The 25,619-nt window shown below is 49.5% G+C and overlaps 1 protein-coding gene across 1 annotated transcript; it reads right to left on the bottom strand.

Moving 5' to 3' along the window:
• Positions 1-191: 191 nt before the first annotated feature.
• Positions 192-16,794, bottom strand: PIGR (polymeric immunoglobulin receptor). Its single transcript, XM_017525490.2, has 11 exons — positions 16,656-16,794; positions 10,881-10,976; positions 9,522-9,866; positions 7,509-8,165; positions 5,865-6,197; positions 4,786-5,112; positions 3,346-3,526; positions 2,816-2,937; positions 2,061-2,192; positions 1,887-1,945; positions 192-827 (listed from the first exon to the last, which is right to left on the bottom strand). Exons 2-11 carry the CDS (start codon positions 10,921-10,923, stop codon positions 732-734), a joined length of 2,295 nt encoding a protein of 764 aa, XP_017380979.1. The 5' UTR covers positions 10,924-10,976; positions 16,656-16,794; the 3' UTR covers positions 192-731.
• Between the last annotated feature and the right edge of the window lie 8,825 nt (positions 16,795-25,619).

Here is a 25,619-nt window from a genome sequence, read left to right on the forward strand (position 1 = left end):
AAAGAAAGAAAGAAAAAGAAAAAAACCCTCAATTTTCTCACGTGAAATAGTAAGAATGTGGGTTTATAATGACCTGTGTGTATTTCCTTCATACATGACCCCTAAGGCCTTAGGACCGGAGATATTTTATGACATCTCCCAATAGAGGCAGAGGTGAGCACACCTGGCAAGAAGTTAAGACTCAGTGAGTGTAAATTCGCCAAGAGGAGCTGTGGCTTCTTTCACTGGTGTCCTCAGAAAGGCTGTGAGCAGGGTTGGTGACACACCTGTTCCAGCCTCCAGCAGAGCGCTTGGACTCTAGTACGTGTTCAAATACATCTTCTGATGGAAGGAAAGAAGAAGAGAGGAAGGAAGGGAGGGAGGAATGGAGTGGAGGGGAAAGTTCTGTTGCCATCCCGTGACAAGGGTGCAGAGAGGCACGACATGTCTCTCCTTTCTGCAATCAGCTCTCCCACCCTGGTCCCTCTTCCTACAAGGGACACCTGAGGACCTCTCTATTCTCCTCCATACCTGAGGTTCTCTCAACAGAAAGAAGCTACAGGTGGGACCTCCTCACGCCACCCTCACCCCCAATAGGAACAATAAGAGGGGACCAGCACACCACTGAGGACAGCAGGAAAACCTAGGCAGGTGTGAGGGCAGGCAGCGGGGTCCCCGGGAGCTGAGGGCCCCAGGATCGACATGATTCTGAAGCGATTGTTATGGGTGCAGGGAGCAGGCGGCGGCACCATCTACGCTTCCCGGGGGCCGTCCTGGGCCTCAGCGGCCACCGAGCTCGACTGCAGCAGGAAGTCTCTGTAGACCATCTCGGCTTCCTCCTTGGATGACTAAGGGGCAACAGGAGAAGCGTCAGTGTTGGGGGCACTGGCTCAGTGGGTGGAGTCAGAGGGGAGGCGACGTATTCAGTGTCCTGAATTCATGATCCTGACCCAAGTAACACAAGCCGGTGGGGCCCGCCGTTCTCATCCCAGCCCCCATGCTCACCAAGAAGGACCCATTTTGAGAAACGGAAAGTTGCCACCTCTAAAAATATCTCCCTCTGTCTCACTACCTCCTTCTGACACATGGAGTGGAACCATTTTGGCTGCCTGGGCCTGTCCCCGGAAGCTGTGCCCACACAATCCACGGGCAAGGTGCCCTAAGCTGGGGTCAACCACGGTGGCTTATGTTTTTCTTTCTCTACCAGCCCAGAGAGGTAGCTTTTTGGCACCACGAAGCTAAAGGGGAAGGCTGTGTCCAGGAATAACTCTTTCTAACTTTGCTAAATGCCAGAGCTGTTTCAAGAAAAAGTAGATACGATAAACAAAACAAAACAACTATTGCCTCGAGATTAGAGGCACGAGATGTTATTTTCTGGGTGCCCTGAGTCCTAGGGAAGCTGGAGGGAATGGTAATATGGCGCCCAAAGGCAGGAGTTGCCTCTGGTGGGGCTGCTAGCGTCAAACTACCCACGTCTCCTAGGCCCAGGCAAAAGGCTGGTCCTGAGAAAACCCTTAAGGGAGGATGTGTGGCCCAAGGTCCTTGGGTCCCCCAGCCCAGGAAGAGCATGCATTTCATCAGCAGCATTCAGCATGGGAGCTTCCCACCTGCGACGCCATCTTTCATGCGCCTGCTTTCCACATCTCACACCTGCCTCCCTCCTGCAGGTTCACCGCCTAGTCATGCAGCTCACTCCTTTCTGGGCCTCACCCACATCCGCGTCCCACAACCAGTAAGATATAACTCTTCCTCAAAAGGTCCTGAGGACTCCTGAGGACTATTTACACCATCCTCCCTATTCTGGGATAAGCCCACATGTTGAGGTAACAGTTCTTCCTGAAGTCTAACTGCAGTCCCTCATGCTGCATTTCCTTGTCACATAGTGGGGCTTCCTTCTTCCTCCTCACCCTTTTTGCCTTCTTGGGTTCCTTGGTCTCCGTGGTGCTCTCAGTGGTGGCAACGAACCCTGTGTGAAGAGAGGGGATAGGTTAGCCCTTACTAGCCTCCTTTTCCCAACCCCGACCTGGGGCCAATTCTTACTATCCCCAGGGGCTGAGCATTCTCTTGAGTGAGGGCCATACCATCTTTTCCTCCGAGTGATGTCTCCTGAGTGATGGTGGAGGCTCCCATGTTGTCATTGGCTCCAAATTCCCTGGAGTTCTCAAAGTCTGACATGCTAATGTCTGTCCTGTAGCTCCTAATTGAAACTCGGTCTGTACAGGAGGAAGAGTAGTTGGTGTAGGGACAGGGGCTGGGACCTAGAAGTCCAGGCTGGGCGGATCTGCTGCAGCCCCGCGGGACAGCTGAGGTAGTGCACCTCTGACTATGGTCCAGGCGGACGGAAAGGATCCTTCCTAGTCCCTTTTCCTGGGTCATCAAGACTTGATAATCCCTGATCTTTGTTTGTCACTCTGGGAACTTTCAACGCACGGCATCTCCCTCAGTCCTCTCATCAGCCCTGCAAGGTGGTGATTATCACCCTTGTCTTGACCCATGAGGAAACCGAGGCATGGCATAAGGATGCCCCAAAGTCACACAGCTCATTAGTTATCCAGCTAGTCCAAGCCCAGGGTCTCCCAAAACCCGATCTCCTCTTCCTGGCTGAACGTAGACCATGGGTAATTGGAGATGATTTTCCAAAGACAGTATTTGGACAGCAGCTCAGAACTTAAGTTTTGAGTATGTCTGGGTTTATCTTTCCCTACCCTGCTTCCTCGGGATCCTTTGTGTTAGCCCATGAAAAAGAAGAGACAACACAGCCTCCTCTATGGGCGGATGATTCAGGACTGAGGGCTGGGGTTGGAGGTGGGAGGCCAGGAGTATCCCAGAGACTCACCCACGTTCTTCCTGTGCCGGGCTCTGGCCACCCCCACGGCCACGGCTCCCAGTGCCAGCACCAGGCCCAGGGGCACCAGGGTGGAGACCAGCACTCTGGAGCTCCCGCCTTGTTTCTCAGAGCTGGAAGAAGACTTAGGTTAGTTCATCCCTGGAAGGGAGAGCTGGGGGACCGAGGAAGTGCTGACAAGGTTGGCTCCGCTACTTTTTCCTCCCAGGTTTAGCCACCCCATCCTGCTGATGAAGCTCTTTAGCTCTGTTCTTCTAAGAAGGCTTCCCAGACTGGCAAAGGCAAGCACTGGGTCTGGTTGCATCCCAGACCTGGAAGACGGAACTGCATTGTAAACACCTCTTCAGCCATGGGAGAGGGCAGAGAGTGCCACGGGACCCTCCCTCATATAAGCAGAGATCGTAAGGGCTGCCCCAGTGCTCAAGAGACAGACAGGCTTTCCTCCTTGGACCTGGTGGCTCAACCTCAGGTCCTCGGCTCTGGGGTGTTCTCCAAGTGGGGAGCCTTGAATCCTTCCTTACCTGCTGGAATCCACAGATATTCTGCTCCCACCAGCTTGATCTCCTATATCTGCCACCACCTTTTCCTCTGCAAAAAGCCTGGGATCCTGAACGGCTCTGTTCCCAATCTTCTGGACGCCAGACTCCAGCATTTTCTCATCAGGGGCAGCATCTGCTTTCACTGGGCTGGCATCGCGGGACCCTGCAACAGGGAACATGGGCCTGGGTCGTGGTTTTTTCCTCCATGCTCTTACTCTTTGAGGTGAAGGAGTCTGGGGAGACTTCATGAGGAATCACAGGGTCAGGGTTCGATCTCAAGGCTATTGGGATAGGACCCAGGATGACATTAGAAACAGAGCCGCGATGTCCTTCGTCAGCTGTCACAGATGATCTCTGCCCCATTACTAACAAAAGTATGTTGGGGACCTTCAAGGCTTTGTGTATTAGATCGTCTGTGCACAAAGACTAACCCATCACTTAGGCCAGGGAGATTTTCACGGCTCTCCAGGCTTCCTGACTGCAGAGTTGGCTGCAATAGTGCTGCCCCCTGGTGGTAGCCTGGGGATGGGCCCCTCAGTGAGTCCCACCGGGAGGGTCCAGACACAATAGGATTTCTTGAGGGATTACAAAATACCCTTTTTAGGGATAAAACAATTCATGTGAAATTTTAAAAGAAGGCTTGAAATGCAAACTTACAAAATGAGGTTGCCTAATTTTCTTGGTCAGACCTTGTAAATGAAGGTATCTGGCCTTCTTTTGAGGGCAAGATTTGGCAAGGGGAAGGAGGATGAACGTATTGCATATGACAGTGATGTACGCATATTATTCTTCTATGCACAGAAGAATATTTCCAGACAGAGAAGAGATTTCAATTTGGGCTGAGGTGACAGCTATTAAACTTAGTTTCTTTTTTGGTTTTTTGAGATGGAGTCTAACTCTGTCACCTAGGCTAAAGTGCAGTGGTGCAATCTCAGTTCACTGCAACCCCACGCGTCCTGGGTTCAAGCGGTTCCCACGCCTCGGCCCCCCAAGTAGCTGGGATTACAGGCGTGTGCCACCATGCCTGGCTAATTTTTGTATTTTTAGTAGAGACGAGGTTTCTCCATGTTGGCCAGGCTGGTCTTGAACTCCTGACCTCAAGTGATCTGCCTACCTCGGCCTCCCAAAGTGCTGGGATTACAGGTGTGAGCCACCACCTTCAGCTGGAACTTGTCTTAATGCCGAGGTTAAGTAGCAAACCCACTATTTCTACTTAGTTGGTATGTTTATTCGAGATGTCCCTTTTGAAGGGCTCAATGAGGCTATATAGGACCTAAATGTCCCCTCCCTTCCCCACACACTTTCAGCCTCTGACAGCCAAACATAGGGGATCAGCACTGATTGAGAAGCTCTCAGGCAGGGGCCTTCAGGAAGTCCTGCCTCTGGGTCTGGGGGGCACAGGCCCTGCCCTTGGAGACTCACCTGCCACCTTCTTCTCTTCAACCGCCACATAGACGGCTGCAGTCTCTCCGTAGGAGTGGTCCTGCTTCACCCCACACCAGTACCAGCCTTCGTCCGCCTTGGTCACTGAGTTCAGGGTCAGGGAGACGAGCCGGCTGTTCTGGTTGCAGTTCACGAAAGCCTGGCTGGGGCCATCATCTTGGCTGGGCAGGGTCTGGCAGCCCTTGTTACTCCACTTGCACCAGTATTTCTCGTACGAGTAGAATTTGCATGGGAAGTGGCAGGGGAGCTTGAGAGTCTCTCCCACCACAGCCGTGACCGTCCCTGGTACCTTGAGGTTTGGTTCTCCTGGAGGAGGAACGGAGGTAGAAATGGGCACAGAATTTGGTACTTGGAGATGCTGCAGGGAAGTGACTCTGGTGGGAAAATTTGTCCACAAGTCTTCTTTATACATATATATATATATATATATATATATATATATTTTTTTGAGGCAGGGTCTCTCTCTGTGTCACCCAGGCTGGAGGGTAGTGGTGCAATCATAGCTCACTGCAGCCTCCATCTCCTGGGCTCAAGCCATCCTCCTGTCTTGGCCTCCCAAGGTTCTGGGATTACAGGAATGCACCAGCATGCTTAGTCTACATTTCCTCTTTGGACAGCATTAGAAATTAGTATGTTTTCTGACTACATAAGCAATGCAATTGTGTGTCTAGGTAATAATTATTATTGATGAGCACCATGGTCAATACAGAGTCTACCATAGCCCATGGATTCTTGCACATGGACTTCAGTTTGCTTTCCTCACTCTTCCTTCTCTTCTAGACTCAATACAAAGAGCTACCTGCAGTCCTCGACTTCAGCTGATGCCTGCACACTGCGAAAGAGATCCATGCTCTTACTAGTAGGAGGTACCATGTTTGGTATTCCGAGTGTAGGGTGCGTGTTACAGGTATGAAAATGTGACCTCTGGACAGGTGGGCTCCCTCCTGAGGTCTGACCCATCAGCGTGGAGGCAGGTGACAGAGGAGGAGGAGTGGCTGGGGATGCGGCTGCTGGCTGGAGAGGTCTTAGAGCTTTCTCCGTCCCCATTCAGCTCTTACCTTCGATAATCTTGATCTCCACAGTGGTCCTCCAGTGAGTATCGCCGTTGGTCAGACACCAGTAGAAGCCGGCGTCCTGGCTGGTGAGCTGGTTGAGGATGACGGTGTAGGTGCCGTTGCCAGGCTCCTGGTGCAGGGCAAGCCGGCCCTGGTACTGATCCTGAACCAGCCCTTTGCTCTCCACCAGCAGGGGGCAGTGGCCATTCTGGGCCCCTTCCCAGCGACACCAGTACTTGATGCTTTCGCTTTCCTTAGGGTTGTAGGGGCAGACCACGGCCACAGAGCCTCCTGCCACCCCCTTCACGACAGTGGGGCTGCGGGGAATTGTGGACTCTGGAAGCACAGACAGAGATGGGATGGGAGGACAGCCGCTCAGGAAGAGACTTGCCTAGCCTGAGAAGTCTTTTGCCTTGGGGTCTCCACCAGGATGGATAGTGAAGTTTACACACATCACCTTACCCTCCTCAGAAAACAAAAAGGAACTTTCCTAATGTCACAGAGTCTGCAGCTGGAGCCACCGGGGCCAGACTCTGGGGACACGGAGTCTCCCCATCAGCCCGGACATGTCATTCTTTCCCCCCACCTTACTCTGAGCAGAGAATGGAAGGAGTCGAAGGAAAGAATATCAGCTCTTCTCCTGTGGCTTCTTACAAAGTCTCCCTCTGTGTAAGTTCTTGTCTGTTTATTAGTCTATTCCACAAAAATGGCCAAATGGATCATTTCCAAATCAAGAAAATATATTTAGAATGATATGATGTAGAGTACAAGCTATGTAGCACAGGTGACCTTAATTGTTGGGGCCCCAAGGGGCATCTCAAAGAGGACAGCCATTCTCCAGGCAGCTGAAGCTGAGGTCCAGAGAGAACTCGCATGACCAAAGATGCAGGGGGACCTGGTGAGGACCTGGAGCTGGATATGGACAGGACGTGCAGGGAACATAAGCCCCTTAAAGAAAAGTCACAAGCACAGAACTGCAAGTAATGGTTTGCTACTTCTCACAAGGGCAATTCTGTGCAGAGTGCTCTGGGAGAGGAGCTGGGATTGAATTCTTTCACCATGCTGATGGCTCGCTAGAGTAGGGCTGAGTGGGCCAGATGGTGCAGATTCTCAAATAACCCTACGAGATGTGGGAGTGAAACATTTAGAAGCTGGGGCACTCCCGTTGGAACACATTGAGACCAAGATAAACCAATCTTTTCCCATCTGAATGTGAGGGATGAGGGGTGCAGGGTGGGGCTTATCACTGAGACCAAGATAAGCCAATCTTTTCCCATCTTGTTCAGGGGCCAGGGGAGGGGACAGAGGGCCCATGCCGAGCCTGCCACCACCACCCTGAAACACCGTCTAATAAGTCCTTACACTAACCTAACGCTCAATCAGGAGCATTACTCACCGCTTACTTGTTAAGCAGTGACAGCCATCAAAAGGACTTTGATAACAGAAGAGTAATTAGGAGCTACCACCAGGCAGAGGCTGCTTTTTCTGGCTGTCCTCTGCAGCAGCCCACATAGCCTCCAGTTCGAGACTGGTCAGTGAGTGAATGCTGTCAGCTGATTGAGACTGTTGATGAGTGGACTCACAGGGAGCTGAGATCTCACCTGCGAGACTGCCCCACCTCCTCTCCCTCCCTCTCTAGGGTCTTACCCTCATTGACGAAGAGCTCCCAGGCCTGGATGCGCCAGCTTTCCTGCAGCTGATCATTCGGGTGGGCTCCGCACATGTAGCGCCCTGCATCCTCCTTCCTCAGGCCCGTGATCGGCACACTGAATGAGCCACTCTTGTCCTTGGGGCTGAGCAGGATTCTGCCCTCAAAGGCTTGATCCCTCTTCCCCCCGGTGTTGATGAGAACATCACAGTTTTTCCCATCGCTCATCCGGCACAGAAATTTGGGCACGTTTGCCACCTCAGGGCCCAGGGCACAGTTGAAGGTCACTGAGCCCCTCAGGTCTCCATAAACCAGGCTGGGCTCGGGCATTAGCACTTGGAGGTTAACAGTCTTCTTGTTAGCGCTGGAACCAACCCCGGCCTTGCAGATATACATCCCCGTGTCGCTGGGCCTGAGTTGGTGGATGATGACCATGAACATTAACTGGCCAGTACCAGGAATAACAAGTTTTACTCTGTCCCCATAGATGGGGCTCACATACTTCCCGGATTCAATGATCAGCACAGGGTCCTGGCCATTCATCTTGTGAAAGGACTTTACCTTCTCAGCATTCTCAGGCTTGATAGGGCAGTTGATGGTCACTGTTCCGCCCACGTCCACTGTGTAGACTTCAGTGTCATTTAGGAGACCACGATCTGCAGGATGAGGGGTGCAGGGTGGGGCAAGCTGTGATTCTAATTCTTGCAACATGGGACTATTTTCTATTCCCAGTTAGGGTGTGGGTGGGCTTATAACCTGGAATGTCCTCCTTCCCAGAGGAACACTGTCAGGAGATGTCTTCCGAGGCCCAGCTTGACAGCTGTCTCCTCCGTGAAAACTTCCCCAGCTGACACAAATCTCTCCCTGCCCTGTGCTTTCTTGATACATCATCCCATCTGGTATATGGTTAATTATGCTCTCCATGGACTGGAAGTTCCTTGAGGGCAGGGACATGTTTTTCTCATGTTTGACCCCTATGTTGTGACAAGCACAATGCCTCTGGGTAGTAGGTGGCCAAATGAATGTGCGTTGAAATGAACAGAATGAATGTAAATCCAGGGTGATGGATTTCAATGCACTATAATAAAAGTTTCTAAAAATTACAACAGTCTAAATGTGGAACCGGCTGTCTCATGGAGCAGTGAGTTTCTGCTAACGTGCTTAATCAGAGGCCGCATACCCATCATCTGCGTGTTCTTCTAGGCATCTGGATAGGGTGAACTCTAAGCTCTCTTCACCTCTTAAGGTTCTGTAGTTTTGAGACTTTATCCCCACCTAAATGACCTCTTCGTTTAGTCCACAGACAATAGTATACAGATTCCAAAGGAGCCAAACATATCTTTGGGAGTCCCTGTAAATTTCTTTCCTCCCTTAAGACCTCTCTTTGGAGTCGCCCTTGATTGTCTACAATAGCCTCATTGTTAAACCCTTTCAGAAATAGCTTTTCTTTTTTTCTCTTTCTCCAACTAGAAAAGGCTTGTTCGCAACCCATCCCTTCAGGACCTTGGTCTTTGGTCAAGAACTAAGTCTAATTTACCCCGATAATACTGAAGAACTAAGGGTTCCCAGGTTAAAAAATATATATGCATTTTACAGGAAGCCATCTGGTGGCCCAAACATTGATGGAAAGGTGCATTAATGATGGGAATTTAAGGATCCCTATAAATCTCCCACTGCTTTTTCTATCTCCTTAGGCTGATGTCAGATTTCCCTTTCTATCTATAGCGAACGCAAGAAAGCTTGTCTTATTCATACCTTTCTAAGCTGGGGTCCCCAGAAAGCCCAAAATGTTATAGGCCACCAAGTCCTAGAAAGGTTCACTCATCACCCCCAGTTAGGCCCTATCTGTCTCCTTCTCTTGTTCTAAGAAGTCTTTGCTGGGGAGAGGGGAGCCTTCTGACCTCCCACCGGTCTATGCATCCTTGTCAGGAAGTTCCTCCTCTAGCCCTTCATGCACCTCAGAGAATTCCCTCTAGCTTTCGCCCAGAAGCCCAAGGAGCCTGGATCCTTACCCTGGCTGACCTCCAGGCTGACGTCGAAGGACAGGCCTCGGCTATTGATGCCCAGACCACACTTGTAGTGCCCAGAGTCATCCCGGCTCAGCTGGGCAATGTTCACCACAAATGTGCCGTTCTCTGGGAAGTTGGTGAGGTTAGCCCTGCCTCTGTAGCTGTCGGAGACGTAGCCCTCCGAGGAGATGAGGGTTGTGCAGCGGCCGCTGGCTCCCTGCCGGCACCAGTACTTCCGGGTGTGCCGGTTGACAGAGGTGGGTGGATAGTAGCACGTGATGGACACAGAGTTACCTTCCACCCTTCTCAGCTTCTGGGGACCAAATATGGGACTCTTCGTGGATACGGCTGTGGGTACAGAAGAGAGAGGATTTCTGAGGCCCTTAGGCAGTAAAGCCTGTTCCAGATAACCTACCCTGAGGAGATGTGGTTTTCTACCTGATACATAGGCCCTCTGTTGATAATTTATCGTATATTATAGCTGGAAAATTGCTGAGATTAAATAAAGTGACTGCTTTAATCACGATTAAATTTTACTTGTAATTCATTAATGAAACCCATTTCAAGGACAAGGGAATAATAAATTTATCATATCCCTTGTTTTTTGTTTTTTATTTTTTTGAGACAGAGTCTCTCTCTGTTGCCCAGGCTGGCATCCAGTGGCTCAATCTCGGCTCACTGCAACCTGCGCTTCCCAGGTTCAAGCAATTCTCATGCCTTAGCCTCCCAAGTAGCTGGGACTATAGGTGCATACTGGCTAATTTTTGTTTTTATATTAGTAGAGGCAAGGTGTCTCCATGTTGGCTAGGCTGGTCTTGAACTCCCAACCTCAAGCAATCCACCCGCCTTGGCTTCCCAAAGTGCTGGGATTATAGCTGTGAGCCACTGCATCCAGCCATCCCTTGTTTTTTAAAACAAGAACACCACTTTCGTAGGGTGTTACATGTTTGCACGTGCCATGTGTTATTTCCTTATATTTCTAAAAACACTTTGCAGGTGATTTTCTTTTCTTTTTTTTCCCAGATAAAAATATTGAGAGCCAGGAAGGATAAGTGACTTCCCTTGGATTCCACAGTGGATAGAGATGCTTGGTTGAAATCACATTCTTTGTTATTCTCAGGGAGGATCCTTCACAGCCCCTGGCCTTGAGAATAGGAAGCGCCATTCCTGTCCCCGATTTCCAAGGCTCACAGACATGGCATTTTGGCATTGTCTCTGTGTGACTTTTCCTCAAGGGGGTGCCCATTTTGAGAGGGACATCCCTGCGGATGAGTCTGACTTTAGCGTCCCCAGGGAGGTGAGCCCTGGAGTCGGGCAGGCTGGAGGGGTAGAGCTAGGGGGGTTGGGACCTGGCAGACACACCTGGGAAGACCACCAGCAGGCAGGTGAGCGCGAAGAGCAGCATTGCCAGTGACTCCTGGGCGCCGTATGGCTCAGGCCGACTTCTCGTGTGCAGTGCTGAAAAACAATTACCGCAAGATGAAGCTCCCCTTGTCCTCCAACACTAGTCGACCTTAGAGTTTCTGTGACACCTGTTAGGCTTTGTATCTCCGGCAACTGACATAAATCCTGTGGAATGAATCAGTGCCTCCACCTTTTTCATAACAACTCATTCTTAACATCCTTCAACGCTTATATTTCCTTAATAGTTATAAGTAGCTTTTGTCTTCTCAACTAAGCTGCAAGTTCCTTTGGGACAGAGATACTGTGTCATTTGTTCTGTTTCCCTGCCCACGAGGCACGGTCCCAGGCACACCGTAAGAGCTCAGGGATGGCTCGCTGGGTGATCGGTTTCTACCAATATGTGGCCCCATCTTTCTGTTTCAGCTGCCCCCTCTACATCCCTGGGAGGTGAAGCGGGCTGACATATTTCATGGTGTGTTCAGATGAGGAAACTGAGACCCACAGAGGAGGTGTAATGATTATTAATGATGTAAATGTAATGATGATGATCCTAACCCCATTGATTGCTCTCTTATCCTGTCCCAGGCCACTGTGTGGAATAATTTATGTGTATTATCTCATATAGACTTGATATCAGTCCTATAAGGTTAGTATTCTTATCCACTTTCACAGGAGAGGAAATGAAGGCTTAAAGGTTAAGTACTTTCCTCAAGGGTGCACAGGGGTTAAGTGTGTGGGGGTACACAGAATGGGGGTCGGGGAAGATTTAGGCCCAGCTTTGTCTGACTGCAAAGTCTACGTGCTTAACCTCTCCACTGTACTGTATCACACCCCAAATACAGCGGCATGCTTTTACCTTATACTTATTCGTGTTATTTGTAGCGATCCTGTTACTTACAAAAGCACTATCTATCATTTATGTTATTTCATTTGAGCCTTATATGTTCCCCAGAAATAAGACAGACAGGTATAATCACAACCATTTTATGGATAAGAACGTGGAGATCTTGAGACACTGAATGATGGGCTATGTTTTCCCAGTGACTCGATTATGGGATTGGCATTAAAAGCGTAGGTGTTAGGGTCTTGCAATCCTCCCTGGTAAGGCCTGGCAGACAAAGATGAAGAATCGAAGATAACACCACTCAGACGGAGCAGCCCATGTGGACTTTGTCACCACCATGGACGCGGCCCAGGGCTGGGGATATTTGAGGGTCCTGGGGACCCACCTGACAGCAGCTGTCTTCAAGACCCCAACTATAGCCTAGAGGAGAGAGGAGTCCCTACTTTCCCAGACTTTGACAGACTTTAAACTTTGGAGTTGTCTTGATAAAGAGAGTGTTAAATGATCATAAGGTTGGGCAGTAATGAGTGTCCATAAAGATAAGGACTCTGTAAGCAGGAGGCAGCTGGGCATTAACCCCCAGACCTCCCACACCACCCTGGTCCCTGCTGCTGCTCCCAGAGTCCCTTCACCAGCCTCAGCCAAAGGCAATAGAGTTGTTTATCTTGATTATTGCTTTGCTGCAGGGGAATTTCCCAGCAAGGAACCTTTTATTTCCTTGTGAAGATAAAGGTATGTTGTTTCTACAGTTCTTTGGAAGTGTAAGGGGCGGGAGTGGGAACAGATATGGGTGTCAGATGGCAACGTTGAGGCTCTCTTGAGTCTGGTTAATTGCCCCAGGCCTTTCTCACCAGGTCAATGATTAACCTGTGGAGTGGGGCCTTAGCCAAATGCCGGTCAGCTCCAGCATGGAAGCACTCTGGGGACGCTGGCTGGGGTATCATCATCTGAGTGGGCACTGCAGGCTGGCATGAGAGAGGCTCCCAGGTGGGAATGGCTTTCAGGAGGACTGGAGGTCTTGGGAATGGTTGGGATGGGCTGGCTGCAAAGTCCTGAGGGGTCTACCATTTGCCACTTGTGCTGGCACAGGGTGGGAGCAGTCACAGGTGGGAGGACAAAATGCCGCCTGCTTTTAAGAACCCACACCAGCAGCAGCCAGCCTTGGTTCTTGTTCCTGTCCTGACCTCTAGATAAGCAAACTTTCTAGTATTTCTGTGAGACAGGAGTGGTCTTCCCACAAGCTGAGCTGGGGGATGTAGCCCTCCTCTGGACTTGCCCTGCGTTGCAGAGAGCCAGGTGCCAACTTCTCCAAGGTGAGAATCCTGCCCTCCATCCCAGACTTCTCATGTTGTGACATGTTTGGTGGCTGTGCATGTTTGTGTAGAGAGGGGACATGTGTGTGCATCCATTACCCTCTGCAGAGTCTCAAGCCAGGGATGAGAGCATCAGGCATGCACAGGCAGGCCTAGCAGACAGCAGCCTCACCGGGATGCACACAGTCCAGTCCTAGAAGAGATGATCGGCAGGAGAGGATACTCTTGCTCTTGGGAACAGGAGCGCTTCTTTGCCCAAAGCTAAAACTCGAAGCACAATTTCTCTAACAGCAGCTGAAAGGACCCTGAGCTTTCAGAATCACTGGAGACCCCTTTCTCTCAAAACCAGAGACTTTCTTCTAAACCTGGGGGATGCAAATCTCAGAGAGAACCCCCCAGAGTGTCTGGGGCTAGATTTACAGGATTTGCTTAAGGAAGGAAGAAAAAGAACATAACGTTGGGCACCTGCTGTGTGCCAAATGCTTTGCTAGGTTCTTTACCTGTATGACATCATCCATCAGCACAACAACCCAAGAGACAGATATTGTTATCTTCATGTCACAGGTGGGATATCTAAGGGTTACAGGGATTCTTGATCCCAAGACCCATTGCAGAATTGGAATTTGAGGTCACTACCTCATTATCACTCTTTAAATGAACAGAGGGGCCTGCTTTATCGGGTTTCGTGTATGTGATACTATATTATGCACAAGGGCACGGTTTTCTCTTCAGCAGTTGTTTTTTTCACTGCTGAGGCTAGGATGTGCTAGATCATTTTCATTTACTAAGTTAGTGTCCCAACATATTTGTAACATATGTCCCCACAGTTGGATTGGGGCAGGAGTGTACGCTGTGCTGAAGAATTGGTTTTCTTTTTATAAAATGTATTTAACTAGCTCCTATTCAATGAAAGTGACTGCATTCAGGCCTCATTGTGTAGAGTTCAAAACTTTGTCCATCTAATCTCAGGTGTCCCTCTTTTTCAGAGGAAGAAAGTTCCCCTGGACTTGACAGGAGAGTAGAAGTCTGCTTGCTGGGCATCCTTTGAAGATAGAGAGTGAGCTAGTTAGGTTGGACCCATGTGGGTAAGAAAGGAGACAGGCACTATGGACTAGGCTAGAAGAATGTACACCAAGTCCCTTCCAGGGGCCTTACATGTGTTAATGTGTTTAATTTTTACAGCCACCCTAGGAGGTAGGAGAAAATGGGCAATCCCATTCCATGAGTGAGATAATTGAGGCACAGAGAGGTAAGACATTCTCCCCAGGTTGCACAATTGGCAAGTGACTTTGATGGGATTCTGGATCCACAGCACAGGCCCTTAGCCACTGTGCTATACCTCAGAGGGTCTTGCTATTGAAAGGAAGCAGTGGAGAGAGGAAGGAGCAGGATATCCAATCTTAGAGAAGAGAATTGTTCAGTTCTCCTCTCTCTGCCTTTCACAGAAAAGGTGGTTCTTATAAAGAGACACCTGTGGCCAGGCATGGTTGCTCACACCTGTAATCCCAGCTCTTTGGGAGGCCGAGGTGGGTGGATCACGAGGTCAGGAGTTCAAGACCAGCCTGACCAACATGGTGAAACCCGTCTCTACTAAAAATGCAAAAGTTAGCCCAGCGTGGTAGCGCACATCTGTAATCCCAGCTACTCGGGAGGCTGAGGCAAGATAATCACTTGAACCTGGGAGGCAGAGGTTGCAGTGAGCCGAGATGGCGCCACTGTGCTCCAGCATGACTGACAGAGCAAGATTCTGTCTCAAAAAATAAAGAGACATCTGGACCCAGGGGTAGGCGCCAGTAGAGAAATTTCTTCCTGGAGAATATTAGCTGCTGTTTATTTAGCACCTACCACATGTAGGCTATGTAAATAACCATGCCTATAACCGGGCATGTTGATGCCAAAGCCCCTTTCCACTCCACCACAGTGTTGATGCCAGTGACACTGGGACTCCAGCCCCAGCCCCTCCAGAGAAAGGGCAAGTCATAGATGGAGCATCTCTGCTAAGCACAATGCATAGGTAATAATTTTTTTTAAGTTAGATAGTTTGCTTTTTAAGTGATTTCAAAATATCCTCATGACCATATCAAAATGGCTGTCCCAAAACATCATCATTCAAACTTGCTGGGTGACTTTACACCACTCACATAAACTAGGGAATGGTGTCACAAAACCGACCCTGCCTACCTCCTCATTTCTATCAGGGGAGAATGAGATGAAGCTGTGAAAGCTCTGGGCAAGCGGGTTTACTAAATGGAAGCCTGTGAGACCCCACGTTTCATCAGCTAAAACCACAGAGGTCTAGAGGCCCTGGGAGACAGGCAGAGAGAATTGCTTTCCTGACTCCGGGCCCAGCGTTCTTTCTGCTATATTGGCACATTCAGGAGCGGGGAGAAGGCTCGAGAGAGAATTCCACATCTGCCTCTGGGAAGCCACCAAACAACTGGCTTCTACCCAAACCCCCGAAATTGCTGTCTTCTCTCCAGATGTTAAGGAACATATGATTCCCCTAGTGAAGGGGGAAGGCGATCACACAAAATAGGAGCAGCTTCGATGGCTCCAGGCACCTAGGGACGGCAGTTGTACAAGGGAACTGGAGGTCGGGGACGGGACCGAGCTTGACCAGCTGCTGCCCTTGTGTGCGGCGGTTTGACAGCTGGCTTGGGATGCTGTCAGGATGGGCAAAGGGAGGGGTGGCCCACGTCTGAGATCTGCTGGCTGCAGAGCCAGGAGGAGCAGTGGGAGCTGACCATGCTGCCTGTGTCTTTAGGGGCTCAGCCCCACCTCACTCAGTGGCCCTGTGAGGATGTCATTTCCTCTACCTCTAGCAAGGGCAGGATGATGTGATGACACACATTTATGTCTCCCGTGGCAGGAATCTGCTAGAGCAAAGCTAGGTGGACTTGGAAAGGATTTCAGAGCTTCTTGGAAAAGGAGAAAAAGGAGCTGAACATGCCTTCAGCAGAAAGCCACAAGTGGGAAACCTCAGAGACTGAAAGAGGACTTGCTGGGTGCCAGACTTTAGGCACATTATCTGATTCCAGGTCTGTCCGGTGTTCAAGAAATCCTTGACTAATTAAACTGAAAAATGTGAAACAATTCCTGTTTCACTCTAGAGGTTACAAAGCTATTTCACATGTATTTTCTCATTTGAACCCACATTGAGCCTGAATGATAGGTGTTATTTCTATCCTTGTTTTACAGATTAAGAAACTGGAACTCAGAGAGGTTAGGTGGCTTGCCTAAGGCCACACAGGTGATCACTATGAGGAGTTAGGAAGTCCAGGGACAGACCAAGCTGAAAGAGTAGAGCTGCATATGCTCACCACAGAGGTTCCTTCCCACCTGCTGATATTCTCAGAAAAGGACGGTGGGGGGCTTCCACACACCTGTGTCCCTACTTGGCCCACTGTGGTCTGCACGCTTACTCCCCGACCACACAGTCACGCAGTCTGCTCCTGTCCTTCTCTCCCTATTACCTGGGAGACTGGGAGTTGTGAATGGAGGGGATTGCCCAAGCCACCGTCCCCAGCCCTTTTCAGATAGCATCCCATCCGAAGATCCCAGAGCAGGCACACTTACTTGTAGCTACTTCCTTCTCTCCCGTTGATCTGATTTCACAGACACAGCCTGCTGGCCAGTCAGTAACCCCTGCCTCTCTAGGAGCTGCTGGCAGGGCACTGGATGCTGCTGCCAAAACTGAAACTCTGCTCAGTGTTTGACCCACACCTGGGCTCTTAAAGGGCCACCCTCCCAAGGCGCCGTGGCCAGCCAGGGCCACGTGACTCTCACAGATCCCTTGCTTCCTTTCGTTTTGGCTTTCCTGGCTGGCTCCATTGGCTTTCCTTTGACCTTGGAGAGACTCTGTTACTTGGGAATCCTCCATCATTGCAACTGCAGGATGAGGGACAAAATGTCAAGCGTGAAGATGCTGTTCTGTCACTTTCTAGCTGCAAGACCTTAGGCAAGTCACCTTCATATTTCTTTTCATCTGGAAAAGAGGGATGGTAATCCCAAATCTGCAGGTAGAGGATATAGCTAGATATTAGCTGTGAAAAACCTGGCCCAATGCTCGATTTGAAGTTGACATCATCTGATGGGGCACAGGCAACAGGAGCGGTTCTCATAGTGCTCGTTTCTCATATCCCCAGTTGCTCGGGAACCCTCTCCGACTCCCTAGGTTACTTACCCTTTACACACCTCCTGCAAAGCCCCTTTTACCAGCCCCAGTGCTCCAGGAACTGGCAGGACCATGGTCCTTCCCTTTTCACTCCCCGGGGTCATGAAAGACTCACTACCTCTGGGCTTCCCTGATCATGGCTGACCTGAGTCTTGTTAGGGCCCGGGCTCTGCTCCATAGCAAGGAGGGTGCCAACTTGCTGAGCTGGAGTAGCACCTCTTTGCCTGTCTCAGTTAGTCCATGCGGGTTGCCCAGACAGGACCTGGTTGGGACTACCAGGTGTTCCCCAAATGATTGTGGCAGTCCTGTGACACAAGTGAAGCCCACACCCCAAAACACACACGTGTGCTCCCCATCCCTCACCGCAATGCCCCACAGAAATGCTGCCCCATCCTACCTGTGCAGGGCTGATCCAGGCTCTCCCTACAGAGTTCTACAGGTCAAGCACCAGAAGGGGAAGGAGGAAAAGAGGAACAGAGCCCTGGAGACCACAAGGCAGCCAGAGCCCTGGGTCTTGTTTGAGCGAACACTCGCTCACCTGTGGTTGTTAATGCACAATCACAGGTTTCAATGGCAAGCAAAAAAGCCCCATATTTTCTTTACTTTATGTAGCTTATTTCCTTTTTTTTTTTTTGATCTGCAAACTTGGATTTTCTTTTTTTTTGTTTTAGGTTCCGGGATACATGTGCAGAACGTGCAGTTTTGCTACATAGGTAAACGTGTGCCACGGTGGTTTGCTGCACCTATCAACCCATCGCCCCCAGGTACTAAGCCCCACATGTGTCAGCTATTAGTCCTGATGCTCTCCCTCCCCCTGCCCCCCACAAGTCCCTGTGTGTGTCGTTCCCCTCCCTGTGTCCGTGTGCTCTCATTGTTCAGCTCCCACTTATGAGTGAGAGCATGCGGTGTTTGGTTTTCTGTTTCTGTGTTAGTTGGCTGAGGATGATGGCTTCCAGATGTACCTTAATTTCAATCCCTAAACCTATAATCTGATTGATAAAAGAAAATAAGTTACCTATTCACTTCCAGGCAAACTCAGCACAGTTCAATGATCTCTCAGTCACTTCACTCCAGATTTAAAATTGAGTCTTACTGTGGAGTTCCCTTGCCTTTTGCTCCCTTCCCTCCTCTGGGGTCCGGTCTGGGGAGAGTGGTCTTGGGTGAGGGGGTGGTCAGTGTTACTGCTGAGGCAGTGAAAAAGAGTGACCCATTATTTTGGTTTTGCTTTGTCACGACGCTGCACTGGGCTTGGGCTCCAGAAGAAAATAGTTTTGTCTACTGAGATGTAACTTGTCCTGCTTGGTTAGCGGGCTTTGTCCCTGCTTATCCTGAGGGGTCTGTGATCTATGCTGTACTCTCCTGGTCCATACTCTGAGCTCCCTTGGGTGCATCTTCCAGGCTCTCAGCCTCTCCTTGCCCTTCTTGTGTGTTCAGGGTGAGCTTGGCTGATAGCAGTCTCCTGAGGCCTTTGGGACATCCTGTGCAGCAGAGCTGCATTTTCCCCAACACTCTTGTAGCCCCCCGTGTGCCAGTGTTCCCATATAATTGGGAGGTGCAATGGAGAGCAGCGAGACTGTGGACCACCAAAATTCTATACAGAGTAGGCAAGCTGAGGGCCTCCAACCTGGAATTTCCAAGCACACCTGGATATCTCTGTCATCATTAATCCCCTCTCCCCTACTGCAGCCGGGACTCTGCCCCATGGTGGCGGGTGAGAGGACACCAAGACACATCGGTAACTAAGCTCTCCTTACTCGTCAGCAGTCTTTCTCCTCCCAGTTCTGGAATTAATGTCAAGGGGAAGGATGTGAGGGGAGACAAGATGTGCAGGTTCAGTGATGAGACAAGCCTGGTTCTGTCAGGTTATAGCTACTTTCAAAGGGTTCCCGATTTATGCCTCTCTCCGTTTGAACTCAATTGTCAAAATATTTGTAGGGTTCGTTTCTTCCTTTCCAAAGCAAGAAATAACTTACATCCAGTTATTCAGGCTGGAGTAGAAGTCAAGGCAGGTTCTGAACACTAGCGTAGACATTTAATGAGTGAAGGCTTGCAGGGAGGAAGGGAAGAACACTCATTAAATCATTGCTGGCCACGTGCGGTGGCTCACGCCTGTCATCCCAGCACTTTGGGAGGCTGAGGCAGGCAAATCACCTGAGGTTGGGAGTTTGAGACCAGCCTGACCAACATGGAGAAACCCCGTCTCTACTAAAACAAAATTAGCCAGGCGTGGTGGTGCATGCCTGTAATCCCAGCCACTTGGGAGGCTGAGGCAGGAGAATAGCTTGAACCTGGGAGGCAGAGGTTGCGGTGAGCTGAGATTGTGCCACTGCACACCAGCCTGGGCAACAAGAGCAAAACTCCGTCTAAAATAATAATGATAATAATAATAATTTCTCCTTATGCTGCCTGTGTGGGGGCGGAGGACCGGTTGCAGATTTCCTTCCCTGCTTTGCTATTTCATGATGGTGGGTAACTTACCAGGTCATGTGCTGCTGCATGTTTTTCGATAGTCTTCAAAACTGTTTTAGCTGACCCATGTCAGACACACAGGTACACACACAACACACACACACACAACACACTCACACACACACACACACACACTTGGAGCCCACCGATCCTACTGACACAGTTTAAAGAAAGGGGAAAATGAGAAGTGGAACCCTGGGAAGAGCCAGGGAGTTGAAAGCCTCCGTCCTATTTTGAGCTCAGCCACACGCCGGTGGTGTGATTGGACTCACTCACTTCCCCTCTCACTCTGTGGTTTCCCCATTTGGAACCCAGTGGCCCTAAAACAGTACTATTTCCTTTCCCTGGGGGAAGAGGGACTAGTCAAGAGGATCTATTGCCCAAATCAATAATAGTGATGATAACAGCAGTAATTTTACTTTCCAAATTTAGGACACTTCATCTGCTCAGCTCTCCTCGCTTCTTTTAAAGTAATCATACAAAAAAATATACAAGCAGAAGAGCAGCTTCTCATAGGACTTTCCTGACTCTGGGACTCAGCAAAAGTCAGGGTGGGGAAGTTCAGAGAGACTGGTCTGGGGTCAGAACACCTTTGTTTTGTTCCTGATTCTGCCTCTCACTTGCGGAGTGGCCTTTGCCAGACCACTTCATCCTATAGGTCTGCGGGATTGTTTCTGTTCAATCAGAGGACAGGGCCAAATGGTTCCCAAGGCTCTTTCAGTTTTAGAATTCTGTGTTTTGGTTGTGCCCTGTATTAGTTTCCAGCAGTTGCTATAACAAATTAGCACAACCTTAGTCCCTTAAGACAACAGAAGTGTATTCTCTTTCTGTTCTGGATGCCAGAAGTCTGAAATCAAGGTGCCAGCAAGGCCACCCTCCCTACACAGGCTCTAGAGGATAATCCGCTGTCTGCCTCTTCTAGCTTCTGGTTGCTGCTGACATTCCTTGGTGTTCTTTGGCTCATAGCTGTGTCACTCCAATCTCTGCCTCCGTAGTCACATTGCCTCCTGTGTGTGTCTCAAATATCTGTTTCTCTGTTAGATGGATGGCATTTAGGGCCCACTCAGCTAATCCAGGATGATGTCCTCATCTCAAGATCCCAAACTTAATCACATCTACAAAGACTTTTTCCCAAATAAGGTCACATTTCCATGCTCCAGGGATTGAGACATAGACAAACCTTGGGGGATGGGGGTTATTTCTAAGCCTACCGACCACGAACAGCTCGAGGTTCAGGGAGATTTAAGCATGCAGGAGCATGCACCCCTGTTCCCGATGGGCAAGTAGTCCAATTGGGGAGTCATTATCACATACAACACTGTCAAGGAATAACACAAGCCAGGAGGTAGCAAGCATGGAGGGTCTGTGTAGCCTTGGGGGAAGAGCAGGGACTCTGGACCTCAACTGCTCTGGGTTCACATCCAAACGTTATCACCTGCCAGCCAGAGGACCTTGAACAAATTCTTGAATGTCTCTGGGGAAAATTATACTTACTCTATAAGTATGTTATAAAGATTAAGTATAGGCCAGACTCGGTGGCTCACACCTCTAGTTCCAGAACTTTGAGAGGCCAAGGTGGGAGGATCACTTGAGATCAGGAGTTAAGGACTAGTCTGGACCAGATAGCGAGACCCTGTCTCTACAAAAAAAAAAAAAAAAAAAATTATCCAAGTATGATGACACACCTCTGTATTCCCAGCTAGTTGGGAGGCTGAGGTGGGAGGATTGCTTGAACCTAGGAGTTGCAGTCTGAAATGAGCTATGATTGCACCATTGTACTCCAGCCTGGGTGACAGAGCAAGATCCTATCTCCCCAAAATAAAAATCTGAAAAAAGATTAGCTATAATGTATTCAGTGAGTAGCATCTAATAGGTGTTTATAATTCAGCATCAAATGAATGGGACAGCAAAAGGCACACATTTGTGTGTGTGTTTGTGTGTGTATGTGTGTGTGTGTGTACATGCATGCATGTCTGACACTGTCTGCTAAGACGGAATAACTAGAGTGATTCTCCACTGAACGATGAAGGACCAAGGACAGAGAAATGAAATGACTTGTCCCAGTTTGCACAGGAGGTCATGGCACAGATGGTTCTAGAACCAAGGTTTACCAGCATTGGACATTTTCCTCCACTTCCCAAAACCTTTGCTGTCAGGATGAATTTTTTGGATGATCTTTCTACAGACAGGACACCCATTTACACCCTTGGCTTAGCCAGGGAATAGTGGAGATGATCAAGCCCACAGGCTCACACAGATCTAACCCTCAGGCTGTCATTATTAGCTTGATGCTCCATGACCATGAGTTGACACAATCACCAACAGAGAAGGGGAGACTAGACAGCCCTTCTTTATACCCTCCACTGCACAGCGGGCATCCCTCCGCATGGATGGTTCCTCAAAGTGTGGCTTTTCCATAAAAATGAGATAAGAGGGACAGAGGAAATGTGGTTTGCTGCCAACTCTCTGCTCCTGTGTACAGATCTTCAGCTGAGTCAATGTTTAACCCCTGCCTAGAGTCAAAGTTTAACCCCTGTCTGGAGTCAATGTTTAATCCCAGGCCAGTCAGCCCTACAATCCAGCATTCCTCATTGAGCCTAAAATATAGAGTCATTTTGGAATCAATCACTGAAGAATAAAATTGTGACTGAATCTGCTAAAGCCAGACAGACTCTCCCTCCTTTTCAAAGGATACTGGCCATTTGGGATTATTAATGCCGTCTGTTCCCATTAGCAGATAATGATATAGTGTTTGCAGACCCTAGCTGTCACTCGGTGGCAGGAGCTCAGCGTTTATTCTTCCTGTTCCAGTTCGTCCTTTTGTGATGGGGGAGAAGAGCATTGGATGGGGACCACTGCCCTGTGGCAATGAGGGTGCTGCTGGGTGGCAACATGCTTCCTAGTAAGGCCACTACTTGGAATCCCACTAGGGGAGTTCGAACTTAAATGTTCCAGTTGGCAGCATTTAGGCAAATTTTCTGGGAGTTTCTGAGCCTAGATTTATGTTCAAAGGCTGAAACCTTTTCCCAGATAAGTCTCCCTATTAAGGGGGAGATGGGAGAGAGAGGAGTTCATTAGAAAGACCCTGACTATTGGGTGATTCTCTAGGGCTCCCCAGGGTCCTTCCTAAGGAGCTGAGGGCATATGGGATCTATGACTTGGTAGTGTCGTGTCAATTCTAAGAACAACCTTAATCAGGGAAGTCAAAGGATGACCAGCTGGGTGGTGGGGTGCAGGGACGTTCAGGGAAGGAAGGCTGCTGTCAGATTAGCAGCTCTAGTCTTCAGCTGGTGTTGCAGAGGTGACTTACTGGCCAAACATGTGCATGCAATGCTTAAATCTTTTCACTTCCCTCCGTGAATACACTGAGACACCTCCTTCTCCTTGATCACCTGCCTCCCTTTGTCACTGCCCTGATGTCTCATCTCTCCCCTGTTTTCTTAGCTCAGCTGCCCCCCAGTCAGAGTGAAACAACATTTCTTCTGGGGCTCTCAGGGTGGAGCGGTTGTTAGTACCCTTTCTCATTTTGGCTGGTGAAGGAGTGAAGGTGGAAACTGTGGTAGGAGCCCCCTGAGATTGCCTGTGCCCAGCCCTAAAGAGCCTGCCCTGGGGATAGGGGAGTGAAGCTAATTATAAAAGACCCTGGAGGTTGGGCGTGGTGGCCCGCACCTGTAATCCCAGCACTTCAGGAGGCCAAGGGAGGTGGATCACTTGAGGCCAGGAGTTTGAGACCAGCCTGGCCAACATGGTGAAAAATATTCTACTAAAAATACAAAATTAGCTGGGCATGGTGGCATGCACCTGAAATCCCAGCTACTCAGGTGGCTGAGGTGGGAGGATTGCTTGAACCCTGGAGGCAGGGGTTGCAGTGAGCCGAGATTGTGCCACTGCACTGCAGCCTAGGCGAGAAGGCGAGAGTATGTCTCAATAATAATAATGATAACAGTAGTAGTAATAATTGTTTTAAAAGGCTCTGGAAATGGAAAATCAGCCATGGTCCAAAAGCTCTCTCCATTCTTCTTTGGGCCTAGTCTCTACACTCCAAAGAGCTTTAATTCTCTGCTTCCGAGAGGCAGGGACATGTGAGCAAACCTTTTTTGAGGTTACTGAACCATTGTCCTGTGCTCTTTTACCGCCACACCCTGGCTAGGGAGGAGCGGAAGGAGGAAGATTTTTGGAGTAGACATCCAAAGTCAACAGGTGGAGTGTCAGGTGACAGGGCCCAGCCCCTCTCATAAGCCATTGGGGTCCTCCTGAAGACTCGCTGTTTCCTTGTTCCTGGTCTGAGCCTGGCTCTCGGCCCAAGCCTTGCCTGGCTGGTAGGCAGTGATTGGAAAAATAGTCCCTGTAATCCCCTGCAGCCTGTGCTTATCTGAGCCTCAATGCTCCCATCTGTAGAATGGGAGTCTGTTTCTGTTTGGTGATGTATATTGTAATTGTCTGTACTCCCCTGGTGGAGGTAGGGGAAGAAAGTGCTGGCCCCTTAAAATGTTTAGATCAGTTGCATTTACTAATCAGCCCATGCCAGGCCCTAAAGAAGCCACATCCTGAATTCTTTTTCTTGAACTCTTATCTGCAATGAAATGCAGTATCTTCAGACATATTGCAGAGCATTCTAGAAAACACCTTGGGACACAGTAGCCCTAGCTTTCTTCCTCCTCTCTAAAGTACTCATGATTAGGAAGCCAGAACTTTGCCACTCAGGGAGAGAAGTGGCCTTTGTATGACCCTGTGTGCTCACAGCAGAACTGGTAGATCTGGATTGAGGTAGCAAATAAGTGAGGAGTGGGAACAAGGCCAGAGGTTGGCAAAGGCAGAACATGGAAGAGTTCAGATTCTACTCAGCAAATGCATGTCTTTTTGTTGTTGTTGTTTGTAGAAATGAGGTCTCGTTATGTTGCCCAGGCTAGTCTCAGACTCCTGGCATCAAGTTATCTTCCTGCCTCAGTCTCCCACAGTGCTGGGATTACAGGCATGAGCCATGGTGCCCAGCCTCAATCAATGTCTTTGATGTAACACGTCCAGAAGGCAAACAGTGGCCTGCAGGCCCAGGGCATTGGCACTGGTGATCTGCACGTACCTCCAGAGGTGCAGCCTGGGGTTATCTCCTGCGGCTGCCACTTCTCTGCTGCCCACATGGATTTCAACTGGCCCTTTAGAGAGCAGGCAGTAGGATCACAGCTTATCTTCCTGCTGACAGTGAAGGGAGCAGGCTGGCAGGGGAAGGCCAGCGCCTGTAAACCAAGCTGTGTCGCCATAGGAAAAATGAAGACTGTGGTGGTGCTGTGCCTTGAATGCAGGGTTTGTTTCTTTCTGAGTAGAATCTCCATTCTCCATTCCACGTTAGTCATGCTTTCAGCTCTGGGATATCTGCACTGGGAGCACAATCAAATAACTTGGCTGAAGTGCATTATGGGTCTCTGTGTGGAGGTATCTTCCTCTAGGGTCTGACTGATGCTGTTATCAAACTGATTCTGGATGTCTCAGACCACAGTGGCTACTGGAGGAGAGGAAGAAAGCGCCGATGTGTTAGCAGAGAGCTGAGTGGTTGGCTTAGAGTCATGCATTTGCCCTGAGTAACCTGAGACAGATGGACATTCCATCAAATAAAGACCTGAGCTCCTTTTGTACAAATGTCAACAAGGACCTCAGGGCTGGTGCCTGAATTTTTAGCTCTAGTTCCGGCTCTCTGAACTTTTTTTTTAAATACCTCATTAGGCCGGGATTGTAATAAACTAGTTAGGTGACTAAAGATAACCAATTCCTGGAAATGATTATGAAATCTTCTATGCATGAGCCTAAGAAAGAAAGAGAGAGAGAGAGAGATGTGGAGGTGGGATGCTTTGCATCAAGTCCCAGTGTGCTTTTTCCTGAGTAGTATAACTTAATTTCTCTGG

The sequence above is a fragment of the Cebus imitator genome, unplaced genomic scaffold (genome assembly GCF_001604975.1).
Source record: "Cebus imitator isolate Cc_AM_T3 unplaced genomic scaffold, Cebus_imitator-1.0 Scaffold38, whole genome shotgun sequence".
Lineage (NCBI taxonomy): Eukaryota > Metazoa > Chordata > Mammalia > Primates > Cebidae > Cebus > Cebus imitator.